The sequence below is a fragment of the Bufo gargarizans genome, chromosome 1, assembly GCF_014858855.1.
Source record: "Bufo gargarizans isolate SCDJY-AF-19 chromosome 1, ASM1485885v1, whole genome shotgun sequence".
Taxonomy (NCBI): Eukaryota; Metazoa; Chordata; class Amphibia; order Anura; family Bufonidae; genus Bufo; species Bufo gargarizans.
In genome coordinates this window covers 418182585-418210102 of record NC_058080.1, presented here as the reverse complement: position 1 = coordinate 418210102, position 27518 = coordinate 418182585, and the positions used below count along the sequence as shown (strand labels likewise).

General features: G+C 42.7%; 1 protein-coding gene across 1 annotated transcript in view; it reads left to right on the top strand.

Annotated features, from left to right (window-relative positions):
- The first annotated feature begins 628 nt into the window (after positions 1–628).
- SLC24A2 (solute carrier family 24 member 2) overlaps positions 629–27518 on the top strand; it is a 366846-nt gene continuing 339956 nt past the window's right edge. Inside the window, exon 1 of the mRNA XM_044286497.1 lies at positions 629–1558. Coding sequence (XP_044142432.1) covers positions 629–1558 — 930 coding nt within the window. The remainder of the gene's footprint in view (positions 1559–27518) is intronic.

Here is a 27518-nt window from a genome sequence, read left to right as displayed (position 1 = left end):
AGGCAAAAAAAAATGTAAAAACACAACACACACTGGCATATTGTATGTTTTTTCAAGCAGGGGCAAAAAGCAGTAGATGTCAGTGGCACAAAAATGCTACAAAATGAGTTAAAAAAACATTAAAAAATATGTTTTTACAGCATTAAAAAAAAAAACGTAGACTTATGGGTAGCATCTGGATGCAGCGTTTTTAGCCGTAAAATTGTGATGTTTTTGTAGGAAACCTATGTGTGAAACCATCTGTAATATTATTGGGAGCATATTCTCCTTTTCTCCTTTGTGGTGTGCTTATTTTGTGAAACTCATTATGACTGCTCAGTTTGGGGATCTTATTTCTATGGGTACTATGCATAAGATTACAGTTTGATCTGATGTGACCCGTTTTTTTTGTAATCATTGAGTTTGTTGAGTAACCAATTGAAACGAAACTCATATAAACCATATTTACATCTGTTTTCTTGTTTTCAGGCATGATTGAAGAATATACTAAAGGTAATCTACGCAAGAAAAAGGTTTTCTGACTCCTGACTTCTTAAACAGCTAATAACACAGTGGAAAAGAAAAAGCATGTCCATACATTGGATTTTACTATTTTTGTAATATCTAGCATTTTCTTTCGAGATTAAAAATGGGCCTCCATGAAAAATCAGCCGACAACATCATTGATAACTGCTGCATAGGAAAAGCATTTACTCGCCACTCCCAGAAGCATCCATTTTTTCATAAGAAACTGAGACTTATTAGAATATTGGGTCTTGTATTCAGTATAACAGCTATAAGCACTTTGTACACTTCAGTTGGTGCCTTTCTAAAGACAGAGCTTTACAGCAATGATGTGATCAGTGCTACAAATAGCCATACTCCACTGCAACGGCATCAACGAAATCTGATGGACTTTGCAGAGCAAAACCAGAATGATACCCCAGGGTCCACTATTTCCATGAACTATAAAAGCGGAGACAATAAATCTGTTTCCAAGGGGGAGTACCCTGAAGACATTTTTTCTTTAGAAGACAGAAAGAGGGGTGCTGTTGTGCTCCATATATTCGGGATGATTTATATGTTCATAGCATTAGCTGTAGTTTGTGATGAATTTTTTGTTCCCTCATTAACAGTTATTACTGAAAAACTGGTGATTTCTGATGATGTGGCAGGGGCAACTTTTATGGCTGCTGGCGGATCGGCCCCCGAACTTTTTACGTCACTAATAGGAGTATTTATATCTCACAGCAATGTTGGTATTGGAACCATCGTTGGATCAGCAGTATTTAATATCCTCTTTGTAATTGGCATGTGTGCTATATTTTCCAAGGAGGTGTTAAACCTTACCTGGTGGCCACTGTTTCGAGATGTGTCTTTTTATATCGTGGGATTGATTATGCTCATAAGCTTTTTCTTGGACAATTACATACAGTGGTGGGAAAGCCTCATGCTCCTCTCTGCTTATCTAACATATGTTACTTTTATGAAGTTCAATGTCCAAGTAGAAAGCTGGGTGAAGAGGAAACTGAACCGGAACAAGGTTGTTAAGGTATCGTCTGCTAATTCTGAAGGAAAGGTTGGTTGTGTTTAGTACTTGATTAAATATTAGAATATATAATATCAAGTGCAAAAGGCATGGATAATAACATAACTGTAATATAAGTACAGTATTAAGTACATAGTATGATCAAGGAGTATTCCAGCACAATTAAATCAATGCTCAGTGGTGTTCTAATGGTGCCCGGGTCTCCGTTACTCAGCACTTCCTGCTCCTGTTCTTAACATGGCAGGGAATGCTGCTCAGCCAATCACTGACTGCAATAAGGACCCACCTGGCATTCATATACATTTCCTGCCTTGTCAAAAACAAAAGCAGGAAGTGGAGCACAGTGGGGACCGAGGCAGAGTCGCAACGACAGCTGAGGGTGATCAGCAATGTGAGTGTAAGATCTTTTCTTTTTTTTAAGTACTGTATTTGCAGGCCATGGAGCATTGTTTAAATTGGACTGGAATACTCCTTTAAGGTATAGCACAATTTTTTTGTCATTAAAATGTATGTCTCAGCATAAACTTTCAAATGAGTATTTACCTTATCTAATGTAAGCCAGATTTCATGATACTGTACCGAAAATAAAACTGCGAAAATCATGCAGACCTGTTAAGCATACTATACCTTCTAATTAACATTGTTGCTCAAACATCAGCCGCCTTGTAGAAGTTTTCGTTGTGGATCTGCACTCTGATCCTGTTGTATAAGTTGACAGACGCAGAAGGAGACTTAAGATCTGGTGATGGGTATATAATATAGTGGAGTGGCCGAAAGCCTATTTAGCAGGGAGACTGTAGACAAGGTAATCCTTCACTGAGTGGTGTTAAATAAAGTCAATGAATTATGTAGCAGATGACTTTAGATCTTTATAGAAAAACAAATCTTAATTTAGTTAAAAATGGAATACATATCTTTAAATTTAATAAACTTGTAGTTATTAAAAGATTGGAAAACACAGCAGTACATTTTAAAACTGATTTATTACCAGAATTATAGGAATGTACATTGTAAAGAAAGTGATCCAAATTTTGGTTCTTGTATTTTTGTTAGCACATGACATGGCCATGGCCAGTCACAGCAGCTCCATACTGCATGTTTTACCCTACAGTGTTTGCATATAGTGTCCTACAAAGTGTTTTGTTGCATTACAACTTGAAATTCAAATGGATTTTGTGGGGCTTTGTACCATTTCATTTACACATGTCTACCACTTTGAAGCTGCAAAGCATTTTTTACTCTGACATAGTTATTAAAGGGGTTTTCCAGGACCTAGGACAGGTCATCAATATCAGATCGGTAGGGGTTCAACACCCTGCACTCCCTAGAGAACAGCTATTTCTGGCAGCTGCCAACACCAGAAGCAATACAATGGAGTGAGGATAGGTCATCAGTATCTAAGTCCGAGAAAACCCCTTTAAGACATAAAGGAAATGTATTGTGTGTAGGTATTCACCTCCTGAAAGTCAGTACTTTGTGGAGCGATGTTTGGATGCAAGTCTCATGTGGTATATCTATATTAGCTCAGCTCCAACTCCTTCAAGTTATATAGGTTATGTTTGTGTCCGGTAGTCTTTGATTAAGATCTGGCTCTGACTAGGCCATTCCATTTCCTTTAAAGGATAACTGTCATAGTGATACTGGTCATTTTTGTAATATACTTTAATTACTGAAATCGTACATTTCTATTAGAAAATTAGCTCTAAAGTGTTCCATTTTGAGCGTTAGCAACATCCCGTCTTCTGTTTACATAACACGGTCAGTGTTGACCAAGTGTCCACTATTATGTAAACAGAAGACTAGAAGAGCGTTGCTAACGCTCCAAATGGGCCACTTTAGAGCTAATTTTCTAATAGAAATGTATGATTTCAGTAATTAAAGTATAATACAAAAATGGTCAGTATCACTGCCCCTACACATTACACAAATAAAAAAAAAGAATGACAGTTATCCTTTAAACCACTCCAGTGTAGCTTTAGCAGTGTGTTTTGGGGCACTGTCGTGATGGAAGGTGAACCTTCATCCCACCCTTAAATCTCTGGTAGACCGAAACAGGTTTTCCTCAAGAATTGCCCTGTATTCATTCTTCCTTCAGTCCTGACCAGTTTTCCAGTCCCCCGACGATGAAAATCATGGTTATGCCACTCACATTTCTCATGATAGTCTTCTTCCACTTTCTTGGGTAGTATGCCACATGCTATTTGGTAAAATGCAAATTAGCTTTTATTTAAACAATGACCTTTTTCTGGCCTTTCTTCCATAAAGCCGCACTTTGTAGAGTGTACGGCTTAAAATGGTCCCATGAACAGATAATTCCACCTCCGCTGTAGATCTTTGGAGCTCCTTCAGTGTTCTTGTTGATGTCTTTGTTAATCTCTGATTAATAATCTCTAGTTCAGTCTGTAAGCTTTGGTGGAGAGCCTGCTATTTTCAGGTTTGTAGTTGTGCCATATTCTTCCCATTTTGCAATGGATTGATGGCCCTCCGTGGGATGTCCAAAGTTTGGGATTTTTTTTATGACCCAACCCTGATCTATACTTCTCCACATCTTTGCCTCTGACCTGTTTGGAGAACATTGTTGTCTTCATGTTGTTATGCATTCCAGTAGGTTATGATCATGAATATGTCAGCGTTACATAAGGGAGTAAAATAAATATAAGCGTTTTCCACTCATTCACTAAACCCAGATTCGTCTATCAGTCTGGTAGTGAAATGTGATTCATCAGTCCAGAGAACATGTTTCCATTGCTCCAGGCTGTAATAAAGGCATGTGGTACACCACTCCAACCCATGCTTGGTATAGCACATGGTGATCTTAGACATGTCTACAACAGCTTGACCATGGAAATCCGTTTCATGAAGCTATCGATTCATGGTTCTTGCGGTACATAATTGGGAACTCTTTAGCGATACAACAGAAAATAGGTTATTTTTATGCGCCATTTTATACGTAAAAGAAGGTAAAATTGCAATAGGGACATGAGGGTTGAAATTATGGAAAGCTCTGTTCCCGCTGGAGTTCTTTAACCCTTTAACAACCAGGCTGGTCGGGCTTGATTGTTGCTTAGTAACCAAGTATTTTTTTTGTATTTTCGTGGTTGCATTCTGAGATCCAGAGCTGTATGAAGGCTTGTTTTATTTTTGCAGGACAAGGTGTATTTTTCAATGTCACAATTTTGGGGTACTTAGCTTTAATTAATCTTTTTTGAGAGAGAATGCAAAACACCAGCAATATCACTATTGTTCTTTCAGTTTTTTGTTTTTTTTCATTAGTAAGGGCTCTTTCACATGACCGTTGGTGTCCCGTTCCCGTATTGCGGACCGCATTTGCGGGTCCGCATTACATGGGCACCATTCCGTTGTCATTCTGCATCACGGATGCGGACCCATTAATTTAAATGGGTCCGCAAATCCGGAGATGCAGAATGGAAGCAAGGAACGGAACACTATGGAAGCACTACGGAGTGCTTTCTGGGGTTCCATTCCGTGCCTCCGCACCGCAAAAAGATAGAACATGCTCTATCTTTTTGTGGAACGGAGGGATTGCGGATCCATTCTAGTGAATGGATCTGCGATCCCCATGCGCCTGCCCCACGGAAGGTGCCCGTGCATTCCGGACCGCAATTTGCGGTTCACAGCACGGGCATGGGACACCAACGGTCGTGTGAACGAGCCCTAACCGCATTCCAACACCCATAACCTTTTTTTTTCTATTGATGTACACATATGAGGGCTTATTTTTTTTCTGTGATGAGTTTAGTTTTTATTGGTGCCATTTCGGGGTACATATAATTTATTGACAAATTTTTATAAATTTTTTCAGGTGGGGGAATAAAAAAAATTGCAAATCTGCCATTGTGCCTTTTGGTATAAATAAGTTATCAGTATTCTATGGGTTGTTACAATTCTGACGGTATCAAATTTGTATATTTTTATGGTAAACAATAAAAAAAAAGTTATACAAATTATCTATTTTTTATTGGCAGGGGGTACTTTATGCGGGCTGCCATCTTTTTTCACAAGTCCGGCGAGGCACAGGTAAGCCCTTACCTGTGCGTGAGCCGGTCTGAAAACAAGTGCGGTCAGCGGGAGCAAGCAGTTCCGAGAACAGCCACCGAGGGCCTTCATCGGGCTGTTCTCGGAACTGCTTGCTCCCGGTGACCACACTTGTTTTCAGACCGGCTCGCGCATAGGCACAGGTAAGGACTTAAAAAAACAGATGGCAGCCCGCATATGTTCGTGGGCGAACAATGCGAACTGGCCATCACTGGTAATGAACAGGAAACAGCGCTTTCAAGCAGCTGATCGGTCGGGCTGCTGGGTGTTGGACCCTGCCAATTAGATATCGGTGACCTATCCTGAGGAGTGGTCATCAATATAAACAATTCTTTAAATTAACCACATATGTATTTATTTATGGAAATTAGATCATCTATAACTTCTACTATAGCGTGTTACATTTTGTGTTATACTGCAAATCTTATTTTTTTGGTGCATTCTTGCAATGTTTGTTTTCTGAACCCGGACATATCCCCTTTTTCACCCAGCCAGCCCATCTGAGATGAGCATCTGAGCATTTGATGCACCGATATTTATACACTGCTAGGCGGAGGTTTCCGCCTAGCAGTGTTCCCGGTGACGTCACCGGCACTAGCGGGTGGGCATTAGCGTTGCCCTAGCCGTTTTACAGGCTAGGGCAGCATAAAAGCCCGCTCATTAGTGCTGATGACGTCACCGGGAACACTGCTAGGCGGAAGCCTCCGCCTAGCAGAGATCCGGTACCTTACTGGATCTTAAAAAAAGCCTTGGCTTTTAAAATGCTTCGATGCTCATGTCAGAGGGACTGAGTGGGGGAAGAATGGGATATGTCCGGGTTCAGCTCCAAACCCAGACAACCCCTTTAATTGTGTTTTGGGAATCCCTATCTAAAACCTGCATGAATAATTATAAATTATCATAAGTATTAGGGCTCATTCACACAACCGTATGAATGGGTTCGCATCTGTTTCGCAATTTTGCAGAACAGGTGCGGGCCTATTCATTTCAATGTGGCCACGAAAGATGTGGACAGCACACAGTTGTTCCATTCCCTGGCCCCGCAAAAATTATAAAGCATGTCCTATTCATGTCTGCAATCGTGGACAAGAATAGGAGTTTTTCATATAGTGCCAGTATCCATGTTTTGCGGATCTGCAATTTGCAGACTGCAAAACACAGGACGGTCGGCTGGATGTATCCTTATCCTAATTATTGATAGGTAGTAGTTGACAAAGTGATGTAGGACACAATTTCAATTTAATTGCACGCTTTTATTGTTCCCCATGGTGTAGATGACGTATTTAGAAGTGATTGTATATTCTGTACACTGTAGCACCTCAGTCATCACAGATCTATCTAAAGCTTTTAATCTGAACTATAGATAGAAAAAGACAAGCGACACATTTAAAAAAAAATCTTAATACATGTCACAGTTTGACACTTCCTAGGTGTGAATTATTTTAGTAATCACATCCTGGTTTAGTACTGCATCAGCTGTAACCCTTCTGACACCTTTGCTCAGATGTTTGGAAAAATCCTTAAGTGTCCGTAATATTTAATCCCAGATTTCCACTTTCAGAATTTTTGATGCGTTTTTGAAGCCAAAGACAGGAACGTATCATAGATGCAGGTCACATAACATAGGATAGAATGAGTTTTCTCCTCTTCTAGAACTGACTCCTGGCTTTAGCTTCAAGAGCTGCATAAAAAAACCTCAACGTGGAAGTCTAGACTAAAGCTTTTTGGGATGCTTTGGTGTTTTGTGTTTTTTGAAAAAAAATTCTGGTGAATTTTTGGGCAAAAAAATCCCATCTCCAGATACTGCATGGAAATGAATCCATGGGAAATATTAAATGCACGACAAATAGTTGTAGTTTTTTTGTTGTATTTTTGAGGAATTATTAGTGTCATGGATTGCCCATTGCCTTTTTTTTAAATTGTTGTTTCAATGCTTTTTTCCCCATTCAGCTGTACACCAGGTAATAAAAGACACTACATGAGCATGAACGCTTCAAATCTGCCTAAAGAAAACTCTACAAAAAACAAAACTTTGCGTGAAAGGACACTTTTTTATATATATTTTTTTTTAAGAAAATGCCACAAATCGAACGTGCTTTTTTATGTTATACGTTTTTTCGGACATACTTTTTTGTATTTTTTTACAGTGAAGTGTATGGAAAAAAAATACCAAGTAAGGAAAATGGCATAAACATGCACTTTGTAGTGCATTTCATATTTCCCTATTGCCTATTTGGCTGCAGTATTTTTTTTTTCAAGAAAAAATGCCACGAAAAGCACACTTTTTTCCCTAAATATACTACTGCATATGTGAAACCATGAATCCACCCTTACACGCAAGCATATTTTCAGTGCTTGGAAAATAAAAAGTGCCATAAATTTCTTTTTTTTCCCCGGCATTTCCAGCTTAAGGGCTCATGCAGACGACCGTGTGCCCCCCGTGGATGCAATACACGGGCACCGTCCGCTTGCATTACGCATCACGGATCGCAATCATGGAGATGCGGAACAGAGGCACGGATCGTAACCCCACGGAAGCACTACGGAGTGCTTCCGTGGTGTTTCTGGCTGTGCCTCCGCACCGCAAAAAAGTAGCGCATGCATTATATTTTTGCGGCGAATGGGTCCGCGATCCGCATGCGGCCGACCAACGGTCTGTGCCTGTGCATTGCGGACCACATTTTGTGGTCAGCAGAACGGGCACAGAGCCCTTACGTTCGTGGGCATGTCTGAGAAAAAAGTTTTTGCTATCCAACATGCACACAAGGGCTCATGCATACGACCGTGGCCGTTTTTGAGGTCCACAAATTGTGGATCGGCGAAATACGGTGTGTGTGTTCCGCTTTTTGCGGAATGGAACATTATGCACTCTATAGAATAGTCCTATCCTTCTCCACAAACCGGACAAGAATAGGACCTGTTCTATTTTTTTTTTCCAGGGCCGCGGAATTGACATACGGATGCGGATAGCCCATAGTGTGCTGTCCGCATCTTTTGTGCCCCATTGAAGTGAATGGGAATCCAATCAGAAAAAAATGCAGATTGGTCGTGTGCATGAGCCCTGTGTAGTCACATTTTCTCCCACAATCCAAAAGAACATTGGGGGGACGCTTACCAAAACCAGCGTTTTCTGTGTCAGCCTTGATATCCCCTGTGCTTCTGGAGGTTGTGTCTGATTTAGGGCTCATGCCCACGAACGTGTGCCGGGCATTGCCGTATTGCAGCCCGCATACGGTGGGTCCGCAGTACACGGGCAACGGTTGTGTGCAACCTTGATCACGAATTGCGGACCCATTCACTTGAATGGGTCCAAGATCTGGGAGATGCGGAATGGAGGCTTCCATGGGTTTATTGTACGTGCCTCCGCACCGCAAAACAGATCATGGACACATTCAAGCTGCATTGATGTTGCCATGCATTGGGGACCGCAAATTGCGGTCCCCAATGCACGGAACGGCCAGCACACGGTCGTGTGCATGAGCCCTTAGGGCTTAAATTAAGCTCCGGATCCTCTAGCAGTCCATGCTAATTGAATGAAGTCTACACCAGTTCGTAGCGGTCATCATTTATGACAGAAAACTGGCATAAATAGTGATAAATGTGCCAGGGCTGATTTTCCGAAAGTGGAGGGTACAGCGTAAAAATACCATTTGTGCAAAAAAAAATGCATGCAAAAGGCATTCTAAAAGTCGCAGTCTGACTTTTTGACACCAGTTTTCTGGTGTGTGTGTGTGTGTGTGTGTGGGGGGGGGGTTGATAAATTTCTCCCTGCTATTATTGTGTAAAACTTAAATAAATAAGAAAAGTATACATATTAGGTATTGCCACGTCCGTAACGATTGCTCTATAAAAATATCACATGACCTAACCCCTGAGATGAACTCTGGAAAAAAAAGTAATAAACTTTGCCAAAATTACAAATTTTTTGGTCACCTTGCCCCATAAAGTGTAATAATGAATGAAAAATCACAGAAAAAACAAAGATAAAAACATCCTGCACGATATGATAGATAAATGTGCGGATGTCCCTGGCCACATTCATGGAAAAAATTACAGTAAAAAGATAATGCACTTAATAATATAGATGCAAGCATTATATTTGGACCAATATAATGCTTGCATCTATATTATTAAGTAGGGATCGACCGATTATCGGATTTACCGATATTATCGGCCGATATTCAGGATTTTGAACACTATCGGTATCGGCATCTATTTTGCCGATATTCCGATAGTGTATGGGGAACACAGATCGCGCTGCTGACAGCGCTCTCCGTGTTCCCTTTAGCAGCACAGGGGAGAAGGAGCAGTGTCTCCTCCCCCTGTGCTGCTGCTGCCGCTGCCGCCAATGTAAGGACAGGGGACAGGAGGAGGGGAGGAGCTATGGCCACTGCTCCACCAATGAAGATTAATCTATCATTCATATACAGGAGGCGGGAGCTGCAGGATCACATAGCCGGCTCCCCACCTCTATGAGCTGTAGCTGCGATCTGCGGTAGTTAACTCCTCAGGTGCCGCGGATCGCAGCTACTGCTCATAGAGGTCGGGAGCCGGCTATGTGATACTGCAGCCAGCTCCTGCCTCCTGTATATGAATGAATTAGAGATTAAGCTTCATTGGTGGTGCAGTGCGCCCCCCCAAGCCCCCCAGTATCAGACATTGGTGGCGCAGTGCGCCCCCCCCCCCAGTATTAAGCATTGGTGACGCAGTGCGCCTCCCCCCCAAGCCCCCCCAGTATTAAGCATTGGTGGCGCAGTGCGCCCCCCCTCCCCCCCAGTATTAAGCAGTGGTGGCGCATAGGGCCCCCCCACCCCAGTCGCAGTGCGCCCCTCCACAGGATCCCCTCTCCCTTGCTCCTCCGATCGGAGCCCCAGCAGTGTAATGCTGGGGCTCCGATCGGTTACCATGGCAGCCAGGACGCTATTGAAGCCCTGGCTGCCATGATAAGCTCCATGCTGCTGTGTGCACAGAGCACACAGCAGCAGGGACAGTGTGAGCTCCTATTCACCCTGATAGATCTCTATCAGGGTGAATAGGACAAGGGTTCTAGTCCCTAAGGGGGCTAAAAGTTAGTTAAAAAAAAAAGTTACCAAAAAAATAATAAAAACACCAAAATATTAAATATAAATGAAAAAGAAAGATTTACAAAAAAAAAATACACATTAACAATAAACATTAATTTTCAGCAGATTTGTGGGAATTTTTTTTTTTTTTTTTAAAAATGAAAATTCCCAGAATATCGGTATAAATTATCGGCTATCGGCCTGAAAGTTCACAAATTATCGGTATCGGTATCGGCCCTAAAAAATCAATATCGGTCGATCCCTATTATTAAGTGCATTATTATCTTTTTTCTGTAATTTTTTGCATAATAATGAATGATCAAAAAATCATATATACTCAAAAATGGTACCAATAAAAACGTCAACTCTTCCTGCAAAAAACGAACCCCTGGACAAGACAATCGGCAGAAAAATACAAAAACAATTTTTATTTCAAAAATGCTTTATTATGTAAAACTGAAACAAACAAACAAACAAAGAAAGTAGACATATTTGATATAATTGCGTCTGTAACAACCTGCTCTATAAAAATAGCACATGATCTACCCTCTCAGGTGAATATTGTAAAAATTTAAAAATAGAAGCAGTACCAAAACAGCCATTTTTTTGTTAACTTGCCTCACAAAAAATGTAATATAGAGCAATTAAAAATAATATGTACCCCAAAATAGTACCAATAAAACTGGCCCCTTAACCCCTAGTTTCCAAAATAGGGTCACTTTTTGGGAGTTTCTACTGTATGGGTGCCTGAGGGGGGCTTAAAATGGAACATGGCATCTAAAAACCAGTCCAGAAAAATCTGCCTTCCAAAAACCATATGGCGTTTCTTTCCTTCTGCTCCCTACTATGTGCCCTTACATCAGTTTACGACCACATGTGGGGTGTTTCTGTAAACCGCAGAATCAGGGTAATAAATGTTTAGTTTAGTTTGGCTGTTAACCCTTGATGTGTTAGGCTACTTTCACACTAGCGTTCGATCGGATCCGTTCTGAACGGATCCGCTCATATTAATGCAGACGGTGGCTCCGTTCAGAACGGATCCGTCTGCATTATAACTTAGAAAAATTTTCTAAGTGTGAAAGTAGCCTGAGCGGATCCGTTCAGACTTTACATTGAAAGTCAATGGGGGACGGATCCGCTTGAAGATTGAGCCATATGGTGTCATCTTCAAGCGGATCCGTCCCCATTGACTTACATTATAAGTTGGAACGGATCCGCTCGCCTCCGCACGGCCAGGCGGACACCCGAACGCTGCTTGCAGCGTTCAGGTGTCCGCTCACTGAGCGGAGCGAAGGCTGAGCGCTGGCAGGCGGATGCATTCTCAGTGGATCCGCCTCCACTGAGAATGCATTAGGGCCAGACGGCTGCATTCAGGGCCGCTTGTGAGCCCCTTCAAACGGAGCTCACGAGCGGACACCTGAACGCAGGTGTGAAAGTAGCCTTAAAGAAAAAAAAATGATTAAAATGGAAAATCAACCAAAATAGTGAAAATTTAAAATGTCATCTCCATTTTCCATAAATTCTTGTGGAACACCTAAAGGGTTAACAAAATTTGTAAAATCAGTTTTGAGTAGCTTGAGAGGTGTAATTTCTATAATAGGGGCATTTATGGGGGGTTTCCAATATGTAAGCCCCACAAAGTGACTTTAGACCTGAACTGATCCTTAAAAAGTGGGTTTTGGAAATTTTCTTAAAAGTTTTAAGAATTGCTTCTCAACATCTAAGCCAGGGGTGGCCAACCTGCGGCTCCTCGGACCTTCACTTGCGGCTCTCAGAGGAGCGCGGTCTCCTCTACATATGCGTCTCGCAGGGGAGCGGGCCAGGGATGTCGCAGGTTTTAAAAATATTAGCAGCACGGGAGAAGGAAGAAGAAAGCAGTCCCCTCCTCCTCCCTGTGCTGCTGCCGCTGCCACCAATGAGAATTAAGAGGGGAAGAGGAGGGGAGGGGCTGTTTCCACTGGGGAACGCAGCATAGAGGCCAGGTGTCGGCTATGAGATTCTGCCGGCACCCGCCCCCTGTATCTGTATTAAAGGTTGTCATTGGTGGCGTAGTGCCCCCCCCCCCCCTAATACCATGCAGGCCCGCGCTCTGACCTGCACGTCAGGTCACTATGGAGAGGTCGCCACAGTCTTCAGAGCAGCGGCAGCAGAGGTAGGATAAGCCTCCACAGTTTTATTTTATTAAAGTACTGATCTGGGGGTCTTATCTGACATGGGGGTAGTATGAGCTCAGATAAGACCCCCAAATCCTCATCAGACCCACAAAATAAGCCTCTCCAGTGCTCACATAAGACACTAAATATCAGACACCCCATGCTCACATCTCCCCTATGTCAAATCACCCCTGAGCATCTGAGCATGGGGCGGCCATCTGAGCATGGGGTGTCATCTGAGCATGGGGCGTCATCTGATAATAAGGCGGTCATCTGATAATAAGGCAGTCATCTGAGCATGGGCGTCATCTGAGCATGGGGCGTCATCCGAGCATGGGGTGTCATCTGAGCATGGGGTGTCATCTGATAATAAGGCGGTCATCTGAGCATGGGGGGTCATCTGAGCATGGGGCGGTCATCTGATAATAAGGCGGTCATCTGAGCATGGGGGGTCATCTGAGCATGGGGCGGTCATCTGATAATAAGGTGGTCATCTGATAATAAGGTGGTCATCTGATAATAAGGTGGTCATCTGATAATAAGGCGGTCATCTGAGCATGGGGTGTCATCTGAGCATGGGGTGTCATCTGATAATAAGGCGGTCATCTGAGCATGGGGGGTCATCTGAGCATGGGGCGGTCATCTGATAATAAGGCGGTCATCTGAGCATGGGGCGTCACCTGAGCATGGGGCGTCATCTGAGCATGGGGTGTCATCTGAGCATGGGGCGTCATCTGAAATAAGGCGGTCATCTGAGCATGGGCGGTCATCTGAGCATGGGGCGGTCATCTGATAATAAGGCAGTCATCTGATAATAAGGCGGTCATCTGAGCATGGGCGGTCATCTGATAATAAGGCAGTCATCTGAGCATGGGGCGTCATCTGAGCATAAGGCGGTCATCTGAGCATGGGCGGTCATCTGAGCATGGGCAGTCATCTGAGCATGAGGGTGTCATCTGAGAAATCTTGAAACACATTGTGAAAAACAAAGATTGCCAGAAGTCTCACTAAAGCTGTCTACACTACAGGTAGGAAAGGTGGTTTAAATGCACTTTTAAATGTTTGATAACTCAATTGCAGTAATACTGTCGTGTGCACGCATATTTGTGTAAACGGATAGCTTGTGGCTCTTGGCAGTCATAAGATTATTTTTTTGGGCTCTTTGTGTCTGTAAGGTTGGCCACCCCTGATCTAAGCGTTCTAATGTCCTGAAAAAATAAAATTACATTTACAAAATGATGCAAGCATAAGTTAGACATATGGGGAATGTTAAGTAATAAATATTTTATGAGGTATCACTTTCTGTTTTAAAAGCAGACAAATTGAAATTTAGAAAATTGTGAATTTTTCTACATTTTTGGTAAATTTGGGATTTTTTCATAAATAAAGGTGAAATACAGTACAGACCAAAAGTTTGGACACACCTTCTCATTCAAAGAGTTTTCTTTATTTTCATGACTATGAAAATTGTAGATTCACACTGAAGGCATCAAAACTATAAATTAACACATGTGGAATTATATACATAACAAAAAAGTGTGAAACAACTGAAAATATGTCATATTCTAGGTTCTTCAAAGTAGCCACCTTTTGCTTTGATTACTGCTTTGCACACTCTTGGCATTCTTTTTATGAGCTTCAAGAGGTAGTCACCTGAAATGGTCTTCCAACAGTCTTGAAGGAGTTCCCAGAGATGCTTAGCACTTGTTGGCCCTTTTGCCTTCACTCTGCGGTCCAGCTCACCCCAAACCATCTCGATTGGGTTCAGGTCCGGTGACTGTGGAGGCCAGGTCATCTGGCGCAGCACCCCATCACTCTCCTTCATGATCAAATAGCCCTTACACAGCCTGGAGGTGTGTTTGGGGTCATTGTCCTGTTGAAAAATAAATGATGGTCCAACTAAACGCAAATCGGATGGAATAGCATGCCGCTGCAAGATGCTGTGGTAGCCATGCTGGTTCAGTATGCCTTCAATTTTGAATAAATCCCCAACAGTGTCACCAGCAAAGCACCCCCACACCATCACACCTCCTCCTCCATGCTTCACGGTGGGAACCAGGCATGTAAAGTCCATCCGTTCACCTTTTCTGCGTCGCACAAAGACACGGTGGTTGGCACCAAAGATCTTAAATTTGGACTCATCAGACCAAAGCACAGATTTCCACTGGTCTAATGTCCATTCCTTGTGTTCTTTAGCCCAAACAAGTCTCTTCTGCTTGTTGCCTGTCCTTAGCAGTGGTTTCCTAGCAGATATTCTACCATGAAGGCCTGATTCACACAGTCTCCTCTTAACAGTTGTTCTAGAGATGTGTCTGCTGCTAGAACTCTGTGTGACATTGACCTGGTCTCTAATCTGAGCTGCTGTTAACCTGCGATTTCTGAGGCTGGTGACTCGGATGAACTTATCCTCCTCCGAGGAAGTGACTCTTGGTCTTCCATTCCTGGGGCGGTCCGCATGTGAGCCAGTTTCTTTGTAGCGCTTGATGGTTTTTGTGACTGCACTTGGGGACACTTTCAAAGTTTTCCCAATTTTTCGGACTGACTGACCTTCATTTCCTATTTCTTAAAGTAATGATGGCCACTAGTTTTTCTTTACTTAGCTGCTTTTTTCTTGCCATAATACAAATTTTAACAGTCTATTCAGTAGGACTATCAGCTGTGTAACCACCTGACTTCTCCACAACGCAACTGATGGTCCCAACCCCATTTATAAGGTAAGAAATCCCACTTATTAAACCTGACAGGGCACATCTGTGAAGTGAAAACCATTTCAGGTGACTACCTCTTGAAGCTCATCAAGAGAATGCCAAGAGTGTGCAAAGCAGTAATCAAAGCAAAAGGTGGTTACTTTGAAGAACCTAGAATATGACATATTTTCAGTTGTTTCACACTTTTTTGCTATGTATATAATTCCACATGTGTTAATTCATAGTTTTGATGCCTTCAGTGTGAATCTGCAATTTTCATAGTCATGAAAATAAAGAAAACTCTTTGAATGAGAAGGTGTGTCCAAACTTTTGGTCTGTACTGTATATTGACTCAAATGTATGACCATCACGAAGTACAATGTGTCACAAGAAAACAATCTCAGAATGGCTTGGATAAGTAAAAGCGTTAAAGTTATTACCACATAAAGTGACATATGTCGGATTTGCAAAAAATGGCCTGGGCAGGAAGGTGAAAACTAGCCCGGGGTAGAAAGGGTTAAAATGCAAAAAGTCATAACATTTTTGCACAAATGTGATGTGACATCAGTTTTGTAGTACAAATGGAATGATAAATTCCCCCCATAGTGTGGAAGGTTTTGTATCTCTGAGTTCATGGAGCTATAACTCCATTTTTTTTTTTCTGCAGGATGAGTTGTATTTTTAAACTGCACAGTTTTTGGATAAATATGGCTTATTGATTAACGTTTGTGAACTGTGAGGGGCATAGGCAGGATTCTGAATCTCCCTAAAGATACCAGTCCTGTATGGAGACTTACTGGAAGTACTCCATGAAATGGAGACTTATTGGCAATGCATTATTCCATGGGAAACAAATATGCAAAGAGGTATCTCCCAAGGAAGAGAACTATCTCCTCAGCGCCTCCTATTGGAAGTGGCTCATATGAGTCAAGATCCAGCTTTCCAAAAAGCCTTGAGATTTGACAAGGGAAAATAACCAAGCCAGACATAGCTTGAAATGTTCTATATTTCGTAAGATATTCCCCCTTGTTAGATAATTTTTTTGTGCTGTCCACATGGAGGACCTGTCCATAAAATAGCTGCTGATGGAGGCTTAGGTGACCAGACAAATCACCATCACGTGATGTCAGCACAAAATATATGCCTAAAAAGGGGGCATGGCTTATGAATGATGAAACATGAAATATAAAAAATGTCCGTTTTACACTTCTTTTGTTTGCCAACAGTAAGGTCTCTTTGCCATAAACATGCACAATCCCTTGATACATGGCCTTGGGGGTATTGGACCTTTTATCTCTTCTCTCTGAAGAAATCTCGCAGTGAAGTTGATTCCCTGGCTGTTGAAATTTCGAAGATTCTTTGAACTTGGGCCTTGTTCTGAAGAGCTTGCACATGTAGGTCTTCACTGTTCCTCAGCTTGACTTACATTATTTACTAATCAGGAGGCAGACCTAGGTATATCACCCTGGAGATCTGACATAGTGATTCAAAGTGTTAACCCTTAGTTATCCATACAGTGCTATTTACTCCTTCCCGGCACATGATGTAAATATACAGCACTGCGAGATGTGAGTACCTGACATATACTGTTCCCTATGAGACCCACTCCTAGACAATTCAAGTGTGAAAAAGCCCCTTCCACTCAAGTCATTTACTGTTGTAAAATATAGACATATTAGGTATTGCCATGTCTGTAGCAACTAGGGTTGGGCGATATACCGGTATCACGATATACCGCGGTATTAAAAAAACGGCGATATGGCGATATCGCTGTTTCCTTAATACCGCTGTATATTTCGTGACGTCATCGCTTTTAACACTGCGTCCTCGGCTGCCCTCCCCCATCATTATCTACCAGTTTCTTCTAGCAGCCGCTCCTCCTTCCTGCTCCGAATGTGCTGCCTCCGCCCACCGGCTGACGTCTCATGTCGGAATCAGGTGACGCCCCCAGGCTGAGTTGAGCAGCGCAGTACAGGACAGAGTCGGCTCAGTCTCCAGTGAACCGAAGGTCAGGAGGGACTTACAATGTATAGTTATTGCAGGGACTCAGAGAATCGTCTGAGAGTTTATTAGTTAAAAGAATCGTGTCACCGAGTCCCTGCCAGACTTCCTGCTCTGCTACATGCACCCTGTACACACTCTCCCCCCCCCCCCGACGGACTTGTCAGGAGACAGGGAGCCGCAGAGCAGGAAGCCTGGTCTGAATCATTCGATTCTTTTAACTAATAAACTCTCAGACGATTCTCTTAGTCTCCAGTGCTGGACTGCTGGTTGCCTCTGATTGGTTGGAGGGCGGGTAGGGGCGGGGCTAGCTTCCACTGTCAGCTCCTATTACACTGCCTGCTGCTGCCTCTATGCTAATCGCAGTGAGCCATCATGAGTCCCTCCAGTACCTCCCCCATGACATGATGAACAAGGAGGAATTATGGTGGTGGCAGGCCGGTGGCAACTCACAGTCACACAGGTGTCCATAAGACATGGGGGGCAGCTGCTGCCCCCCCACAAGACCCATACTGTATGTAATGTCTCCTTGTGGCTGCTGCCAGCTGCCCCCATACTGTAATGTCTCCTTGCGGCTGCGCTGCTGCCCCTATGCTGTAATGTCTCCTTGTGGCTGCGCTGCTGCCCCCATACTGTAATGTCTCCTTGTGGCTGCTGCCAGTTGCCCCCATACTGTAATGTCTCCTTGTGGCTGCTGCCAGCTGCCCCCATACTGTAATGTCTCTTTGTGGCTGCTGCCAGCTGCCCCCAAACTGTAATGTCTCCTTGCGGCTGCGCTGCTGCCCCCATACTGTAATGTCTCCTTGCGGCTGCGCTGCTGCCCCCATACTGTAATGTCTCCTTGTGGCTGCTGCTCTCATCATCATGTCTCCTGCTGGCTGCTGCCCCATAGTCCATTATAACGTCTCCTTGTGGCCCCCCAAACAGTATAACGTCCCCTTGTGTCCCCCCCATACAGTATAACGTCCCCTTGTGTCCCCCCCATACAGTATAACGTCTCCTTGCGGCCCCCCATACAGTATAACGTCTCCTTGTGGCTGCCCCCATACAGTATAACGTCTCCTTGTGGCTGCCCTTATACAGTGTAACGTCTCCTTGTGGCTGCCCCCATACAGTATAACGTCTCCTTGTGGCTTCCCCCATACAGTATAACGTCTCCTTGTGGCTTCCCCCATACAGTATTATGTCTCCTTGTGGCTGCCCCCATACAGTATAATGTCTCCTTGTGGCCCCCCATACAGTATAATGTCTCCTTGTGGCCCCCCATACAGTATAACGTCTCCTTGTGGCTTCCCCCATACAGTATAATGTCTCCTTGTGGCTGCCCCCATACAGTATAATGTCTCCTTGTGGCTGCCCCCATACAGTATAACGTCTCCTTGTGGCTGCCCCCATACAGTATAACGTCTCCTTGCGGCCCCCCCATACAGTATAACGTCTCCTTGTGGCTTCCCCCATACAGTATAATGTCTCCTTGTGGCTTCCCCCATACAGTATTATGTCTCCTTGTGGCTTCCCCCATACAGTATTACGTCTCCTTGTGTCCCCCCATACAGTATAACGTCCCCTTGTGTCCCCCCCATACAGTATAACGTCTCCTTGCGGCCCCCATACAGTATAACGTCTCCTTGTGGCTGCCCCCATACAGTATAACGTCTCCTTGTGGCCCCCCATACAGTATAACGTCTCCTTGTGGCCCCCCATACAGTATAACGTCTCCTTGTGGCCGCCCCCATACAGTATAACGTCTCCTTGTGGCCGCCCCTATACAGTATAACGTCTCCTTGTGGCCGCCCCCATACAGTATAATGTCTCCTTGTGGCTGCCCCATACAGTATAACGTCTCCTTGTGGCCCCCCATACAGTATAACGTCTCCTTGTGGCCCCCCATACAGTATAACATCTCCTTGTGTTTTTTTCTTTAAAACTGGTATTTATTGCGATATATATCGTTATCGCGATAAATTTTTTAATATCGTTATCGTCTGAATATTTTTGATATCGTCCAACCCTAGTAGCAACCAGGTCTATAAAAATATCACATATATCACATGATCTAACCTTATGAGCACAATAAGAAAAATAAATAAAAAGTATGCCAGAACAGCCAATTTTTGTCACCTCACTTGCCAAAAATTAAGGGATCAAAAAGTTGTATGTACTCGAAAATGGTACCAGTGAAAACGAAACCTCATCCCATAAAAAACGACCCCCTAACACAAGACCATCGCCAGAAAAATAAAATAAGGCTCTCAGAAAATGACAACACAAAAACTTGATTTAAATGACATTTGCAAAATGAGGGCAACAGAAAGTAGACATATGGGGAACGTTAATAACTATTTTTGAGGTATCATTGTCTGTCTTAAAAGCAGAGAAATTAAAATTTTGAAAATTGAAAATTTTGGATTTTTAAAACATATTCACCATTAATCTCAGAATGGCTTGGATAAGTAAAAGCATTCCAAAGTTATCGCCACTTAAAGTGAAATATGTCAGATTTAAAAAATAGGCCGTGTCAGGAAGGTGAAAATTGACTGTCTGGAAGGGGTTAAGTACACAAACATAACAAATCACAACATTTAACTCAATAATATGACACTAGGGCAGTGGTGGTGAACCTATGGCACGGTTGCCAAAGGTGGCACTCAGAGCCCTCTCTGTGGGCACCCGCACCCTGGATAAAGTCTGTGGTGTACCAATATACCTTAGACTTTTCCTGCTATTCATCAGCCCCAGGACACACTATGAACAGCACAGGCAGCACACTGAATGTAGGCACTATTGCTTAATGATAAAGTACATGGAAGATATACTATATTGGTATTCAGGGTAAATTGCCGTGTTAGCATCTTGTGATAAATAAGTGGGTTTTGGGTTGCAGTTTGGGCACTCGCTCCCTAAAAAGTTCACCATCACTGCACTAGAGAAATTAACCCTTTGCAGTATTCCCTTCGGGGTGCTGCATATGTATTATATGACAGTTCAGAAAATGAAGCTCCCTACTGGGATCTTGTAAAAAACTTTAAAAATGGTATTTAGAAAAAAATGAGCTTTTTTGCTTACAAAGTTCTTTTTGTAAAAGAATAAAAAGGGAGGAGGAAAGTAAAAAATGTCCAAAATCCAAATTGGCCGCATCTTGAAAGTGTTAATATCTTATATTGTGATTCTAGAGATCTGAATCTGTGGTACAAATTCAAAATGAAGCCATAATCATTAAATGGGGTTTGTCAGCAGTTTTGACCCCTCCAAACTGTTGACAGTGCTAGATGAGGTGTAAAGCAATTAAAACATACCTAGTTGTATGACATACTAGTTGCATGACCAAGAAAAAGGTTTGAATTCACCTTGTGTCGTGATCGCCTGTGTCCTCTGGGTAGTCCTTTACTGTGAATCCACCCTTGAGTCCCGGGACCCCTGCCGATCTCATATTGATGACCCATCCTGAAGATAGGCCATCGATATGTTAGTCCTGGAGAACCATTTTAACAGATTTATATTTGATGCTAGAACTCTTGGCCCTTTTCTCTTGGCTGATTCAATAACTTTCAAATATTTTACAATGCTAGTATTCGCCCGACATCGACTACGAATATGTTGCCGTCACATGCAGAAGATTTTTGTGATGAAAATACTTGCCACTTAAACAACCCCATTCAGATAAATGGAACTGGCCAATTTATAGTGTTATTGTTACTATTCCTCACACACATAAAACTGTAAATCTATACTATGTTTATTATATTGTTTCTGTTAATCTTTTTGTAATTAAAGGTCCTAACATAATCTAAAATACAGTGCAGTTATTTTGACGTATACTGCATCACTGCCAAGTGGAAAATGAAGTAGTGAAGGGTATAGTTAGTTCCTACATTTACAAGCAAACCTCACAGGAGTGCTGAAGAAGCATTAAGGTGATGCAATGGTTGTGATGGTAACATAATGTCTGTTGACTTTACTCTGCCTGACTTTGGTAGCTCACACGCCCATTTATGAGAATATTCCATTGCAGGTTGATTTGGGACATCATCTACTGGACCAATTATGATTTTTGTCATTTACCTACGTTCAAAGCAAACAAAGTACGGTATTTTTCGCTTTATAAGACACACCCGATGATAAGACACACCCCAGGTTTAAGAGGAGGAAATAAGAAAAAAATATTTTTCATCAGACCTCATATCAGATCCTTAGATCAGGCTCCTATAAATATCAGGACATCAGATCAGATACCCATAAATATCAGGACATCAGATCAGACCCCCATAAATATCAGGACATCAAATCAGGCCCCCATAAATATCAGGACATCAGATCAGGCCCCCATAAATATCAGGACATCAGATCAGGTCCCTACATCAGGACATGACATCTGAACCCCTTATCAGGATATCACATCAGCCCTCCATGTCAGAACCCCATCAGACCTCAGATCAGCCAACATTGTCAGACCCCTATCAGACCTCAGATCAGCCTACATTGTCAGACCCCCATAAGACCTCAGATCAGCCCACATCGTCATACCCCCATCAGCCCTTATATCAGACTACATTGTTAGACCCCCTTCAGACCTCAGATCAGCCTTCAATGTTAGACCCCAATCAGACCTTAGATCAGCCCACATTGTCAGACCCCCATCGTACCTCAGATCATCCCTCAATGTTAGACCCCATCAGACCTCAGATCAGATTAAAATAAAAACCTCTTTCCTATCCTGCGCCGCGGCTCCTCTTCACCTCCGGCAGAAGTTGCGCTCCCCTGTCTTCTCGGCCTGCGCTGCTCTGTCACCTGACTGCGTGCAGTGTCAGGTCATAGTGCGGCACTACGTCCTGAAGCTGTATGTGGTCAGGACAGTGAAGTGCTGGCCCCAGCAAGGAAGATCAGAGAGGGTGAGTACTCCCTAATTCATACTAGTGAGCGCTTCCATTATGGAAATGCTCACTAGTATTCGCTTTATAAGACGCATGTCCATTTCCCCCCCACTGTTGGGGGGAAAAGTGCGTCTTATAAATGGAAAAATACGGTACTTTCCTTTTGCTCTACACTGTTCACCCTGAGCAAGGAGGGGATTAAATATTTGCATTTGGGAAATATTAGGTTTGCTGACTGCTTCTATTTAATTCTTAGGATATCTGCATAGTCTCATCTGAAAATTTTGGTCTGTCACTTTATGATCCACCAACAATAGGAATGTGGAGTAGTGTTCTATGAAAAATGTATGATGGGAATGCACTATTTAAACATACAATGCACCGTAACACATTTTTTCTGCATTTTCAGTAATTACACAATACCCCTGAATTGAGGGAATAGTGGGGTATTCCCATCTCAGACAATGGGGGCATATTGCTAGGATATGCCCCCAGTGTCTCTGGGACCAGCACCTATCTCATAAACACAGCCGAAAATGAAGCCGGTGAAGTGGTGACAGGCAGTACTGGGTGCGGGCACCACCAAGCATTCAGGTTAACCCGCCGAAAATAGCCAGATAGAAATGAATGGGAGCGCACCATGCTTGGGTGCCCACCGCTTCCTTTCACTTCTCACTTTTGCACTGATGCAGTGCATAGAAAATTGATGCAAAGTTTGTAAATTGTAAAATGCTGTCATTTTTTATGGACACAAACAGATCAACCATGGTGAAAAACAATGACATACATCATGAATGTGAACCTTTGCAGATGCCAAACTCAAATCCAAAATTAGTTTTCACATTTTCAGAGGAAACATGGACATATGAGTAAAGCCCAGCGGCCTTGTAGGTTTTAGTTACAAGCTGCTTAGTGAAGCTATGCCAAAGTACATTACTGCTTATTTGTCAAAAAGTGAGTTTACTTTTAACCCCTTTTCAGTTGTGTTTAAAATAATAGCAGAGTGTTTAAAAAAGTGACTAAAGCTCAAAATCCTTCTAATGGCTTTTTAGCTTTTATTTCCATACACACAAATGTATAGGGAACACTACACATTCTATTCCAAATCAAAACATAAAGAAAAATCTATCAACTTTAAAGACAAGAGATTATTAGAATGTTCAAAAAAATAGCAGTGTTTTTATTCTTCTTTACAAACTCAAACATTCACTATATAAACTGAACTGTCCGCCCCCCTGCTACACTTGATTTATGGAATAAACTGCAACTATTTTCAACACACTGGTGAGTGCCGCTGTTTACTTTCTCCTCTACATTGTGATCATATGCACTTTACCTGCTACGTTCAGCTGTGCACCACCAGCAGTGTGTGTCCTCATCAGCCGTGGGAGTCGTGTTGGCTGTCAGTGTGAATTGTTTGTGTGGCTGTGCCGCCCCTCATCTAATTTATGCGTATAAACTGAAAATTTTTTGAAGATTTTGCTTTCCTTTGAATCACTTAACTAATATTTAGTTGTATAACCACAGTTTCTGAGAACTGCTGTACATCTGTGTTGCATGGAGTCAACCAACTTCTGGCAACTGTGAACAGATATTCCAGCCCAGGAGGATTGGACTACATTCCACAGTTCTTCTCTATTTCTTGGTTTTGCCTCAGAAACTGCATTTTTTATTTTACCCCACAAGTTTTCTATTGGATTAAGATCCGGGGATTGGGCTGACCACTCCAGAACGTCAATCTTGTTGGTCTGGAACCAAGATTTTGCACGTTTACTGGTGTGTTTGGGGTCGTCTTGTTGGAACACCAATTTCCTCTTCAGCATAAGGCAGCATGACCTCTTCCAGTATTCTGATGTATTCAAACTGATCCATGATCCCTGGTATGCGATAAATAGGCCCAACACCTTAGTATGAGAAATATCCCCATATCATGATGCTTGAGCCACCATGCTTCACTGTCTTCACAGTGTACTGTGGCTTGAATTTAGTGTTTGGGGGTCATCTGAGAAACTATCTCCGGCCAATAGACCCAAAAAGAACAATCTTACTTTCATCAGTCCACAAAATGTCTCTTTAGGCCAGTCAATGTGCTCTTTGGCAAATTGTAACCTCTTCAGCACGTCTTTTTTTCAACAGTGGGGCTTTGCGGGGGCTTCTTGCAGATAGCTTGGCTTCACATAGGCGTCTTCTAATTGTAACAGTACTCACAGGTAACTTTAGACCTTTGATCTTCCTGGAGCTGATTGTTTGCTGAGTCCTTTCCATTTTGGCTATTCTTCTATCCATTCGAATGGTAGTTTTTTGCTTTCTTCCACATCTTTCAGGTTTTGGTTGCCATTTTAAAGCATTTGCGATCATTTTAGCTGAGCAGCCTATCATTTTCTGAACTTCTTTATATGTTTTTCCCTCTCCAATCACTTTTTTAACCAGCTCAGGACCGCCGAACGCAGGATTGCGTCCTAGCGGCAGCCCTGTTATTCCTCCTGGACACGCCGATGCGTCCTCTCGCGAGAGGCGAGATTTCGTGTGAACGCGCGCACACAGGAGCGCGCGTTCACAGGAACGAGAGGTAAACGAGTGGATCTACAGCCTGCCAGCGGCGATCATTCGCTGGCAGGCTGTAGATGCGATTTTTTTAACCCCAAAAAGGTATATTAGACGCTGTTTTGATAACAGCGTCTAATATACCTGCTACCTGGTCCTCTGGTGGTCCCTTTTGCTTGGATCGACCACCAGAGGACACAGGCAGCTCTGTAAGTAGCACCAAACACCACTACAATACAACTCGCGCCCTGTCACTTATTAACCCCTTATTAACTCCTGATCACCCCATATAGACTCCCTGATCACCCCCCTGTCATTGATCACCCCCCTGTAAGGCTCCATTCAGACGTCCGTATGTGTTTTGCGGATCAACGAATCCGCGGATCCGCAAAACACATATGAACGTCTGAATGGAGCCTTACAGGGGGGTGATAAATGACAGAGGGGTGATCACCCCATATAGACTCCCTGATCACCCCCCTGTCATTGATCACCCCCTGTAAGGCTCCATTCAGACGTCCGTATGTGTTTTGCGGAACCAAGGATCTGTAAAACACATACGGACGTCTGAATGGAGCCTTACAGGGGGGTGATCAATGACAGGGGGGTGATCACCCCATATAGACTCCCTGATCACCCCCCTGTCATTGATCACCCCCTGTAAGGCTCCATTCAGACGTCCGTATGTGTTTTGCAGATCCAAGGATCCATGGATCCGCGAAACATCGAAACATGGACACCGCGGATCCGCAAAACACGGACACCGGCAAAGTGCTTTTCGCATGTTGCGGATCTGCACATTGCCAAAACTATATAGAAAATGCCTTTTCTTGTCCGCAATTACGGACAAGAATAGGACATGTTCTATAGGCTCTACAAAAAACGCAGTGTTCGTCCGATCAGGCCTGATCTTGTGCGCACACTTGCGTTCAGTCCGCCCCACTGCAGTGACGGAAATTTTTTTTTTCTGATCACTGCAAAAACACCGTAAAATTGCTGCGGCGCTATAAAGATCACTTTTGAGGGGCATGGCGAGTTCATAGAAGATTTTTTTTTTTTTTGGCACAAGTTAGCGGAAATTTGTTTAGAATTTTTTTTTTGTTGTTTTTTTCTTACAAAGTCTCATATTCCACTAACTTGTGACAAAAAATAAAATCTCACATGAACTCACCATGTCCCTCACGGAATCCAAATGCATAACATTTTTTAGACATTTATATTCCAGACTTCCTCTCACGCTTTAGGGCCCCTAAAATGCCAGGGCAGTATAAATACCCCACAAATGACCCCATTTCGGAAAGTAGACACCCCAAGGTATTCGCTGAGGGGCATATTGAGTCCATGAAAGATTGAAATTTTTGTCACAAGTTAGCGTAAAGGGAGACTTTGTGAGAGAAAAAAAATATATATAATTTTCCGCTAACTTGTGCCAAAAAAAAAAAAAATCTTCTATGAACGCACCATGCTCCTCACGAAATTCCTTGGGGTGTCTTCTTTTTAAAATGGGGTCACATGTGGGGTATTTATACTGCCCTGGCATTTTAGGGGCCCCTAAAGCGTGAGAAGAAGTCTAGAATCCAAATGCCTAAAAATGCCCTCCTAAAAGTTACTCATTGGAATTTGGGCCCCTTTGCGCACCTAGGCTGCAAAAAAGTGTCACATATGTGGTATCGCCGTACTCAGGAGAAGTTGGGCAATGTGTTTTGGGGTGTATTTTTACATATACCCATGCTGGGTGAGAGAAATATCTCTGTCAAAAGACAACTTTGTATAACAAAACGGGAAAAGTTGTCTTTTAGAGAGATATGTCTCTCACCCAGCATAGGTATATGTAAAAAGACACCCCAAAACACATTGCCCTACTTCTCCTGAGTACGGCGATACCACATGTGTGACACTTTTTTGCAGCCAAGATGCGCAAAGGGGCCCAAATTCCAATGAGTGCTTTCAGGATTTCACAGGGCATTTTTACGCATTTGGATTCCAAACTACTTCTCACGCTTTAGGGCCCCATTGTAGAACCTCAGGAAACATGACAGGTGCTCAGAAAGTCAGAGCTGCTTCAAAATGCGGAAATTCACATTTTTGTACCATAGTTTGTAAACGCTATAACTTTTGCGCAAACCAAAAAAATATACACTTATTGTTTTTTTTTTATCAAAGACATGTAGAACAATAAATTTTGAGAAAAATTTATATAGAAGTGTAGTTTTATTTGAAAAATTTTACAACTGAAAGTGAAAAATGTCTTTTTTTTGCAAAAATTTCAGTCAATTTCGATTAATAACAAAAAAAAGTCAGTAGCAATGAAATACCACCAAATGAAAGCTCTATTAGTGAGATGAAAAGGAGGTAAAATTCCTTTGGGTGGTAAGTTGTATGACCGAGCAATAAACCGTGAAAGTAGTGTAGTGCAGAATTGTAAAAAGTAGTCTGGTCATTAAGGGGGTTTAAGCTAGGGGAGCTGAGGTGGTTAATCAGGGTACGCTGTTCTTCTGAACAATGTCTGGAAAGACCCATTTTCCTCTGAATTTCAGAGAGAAATGTAATGTAACCAGCATGTACAACATTTGCTGCCTTCCTTCCTTAAATAAGGGCAATAATTGCCACCTGTT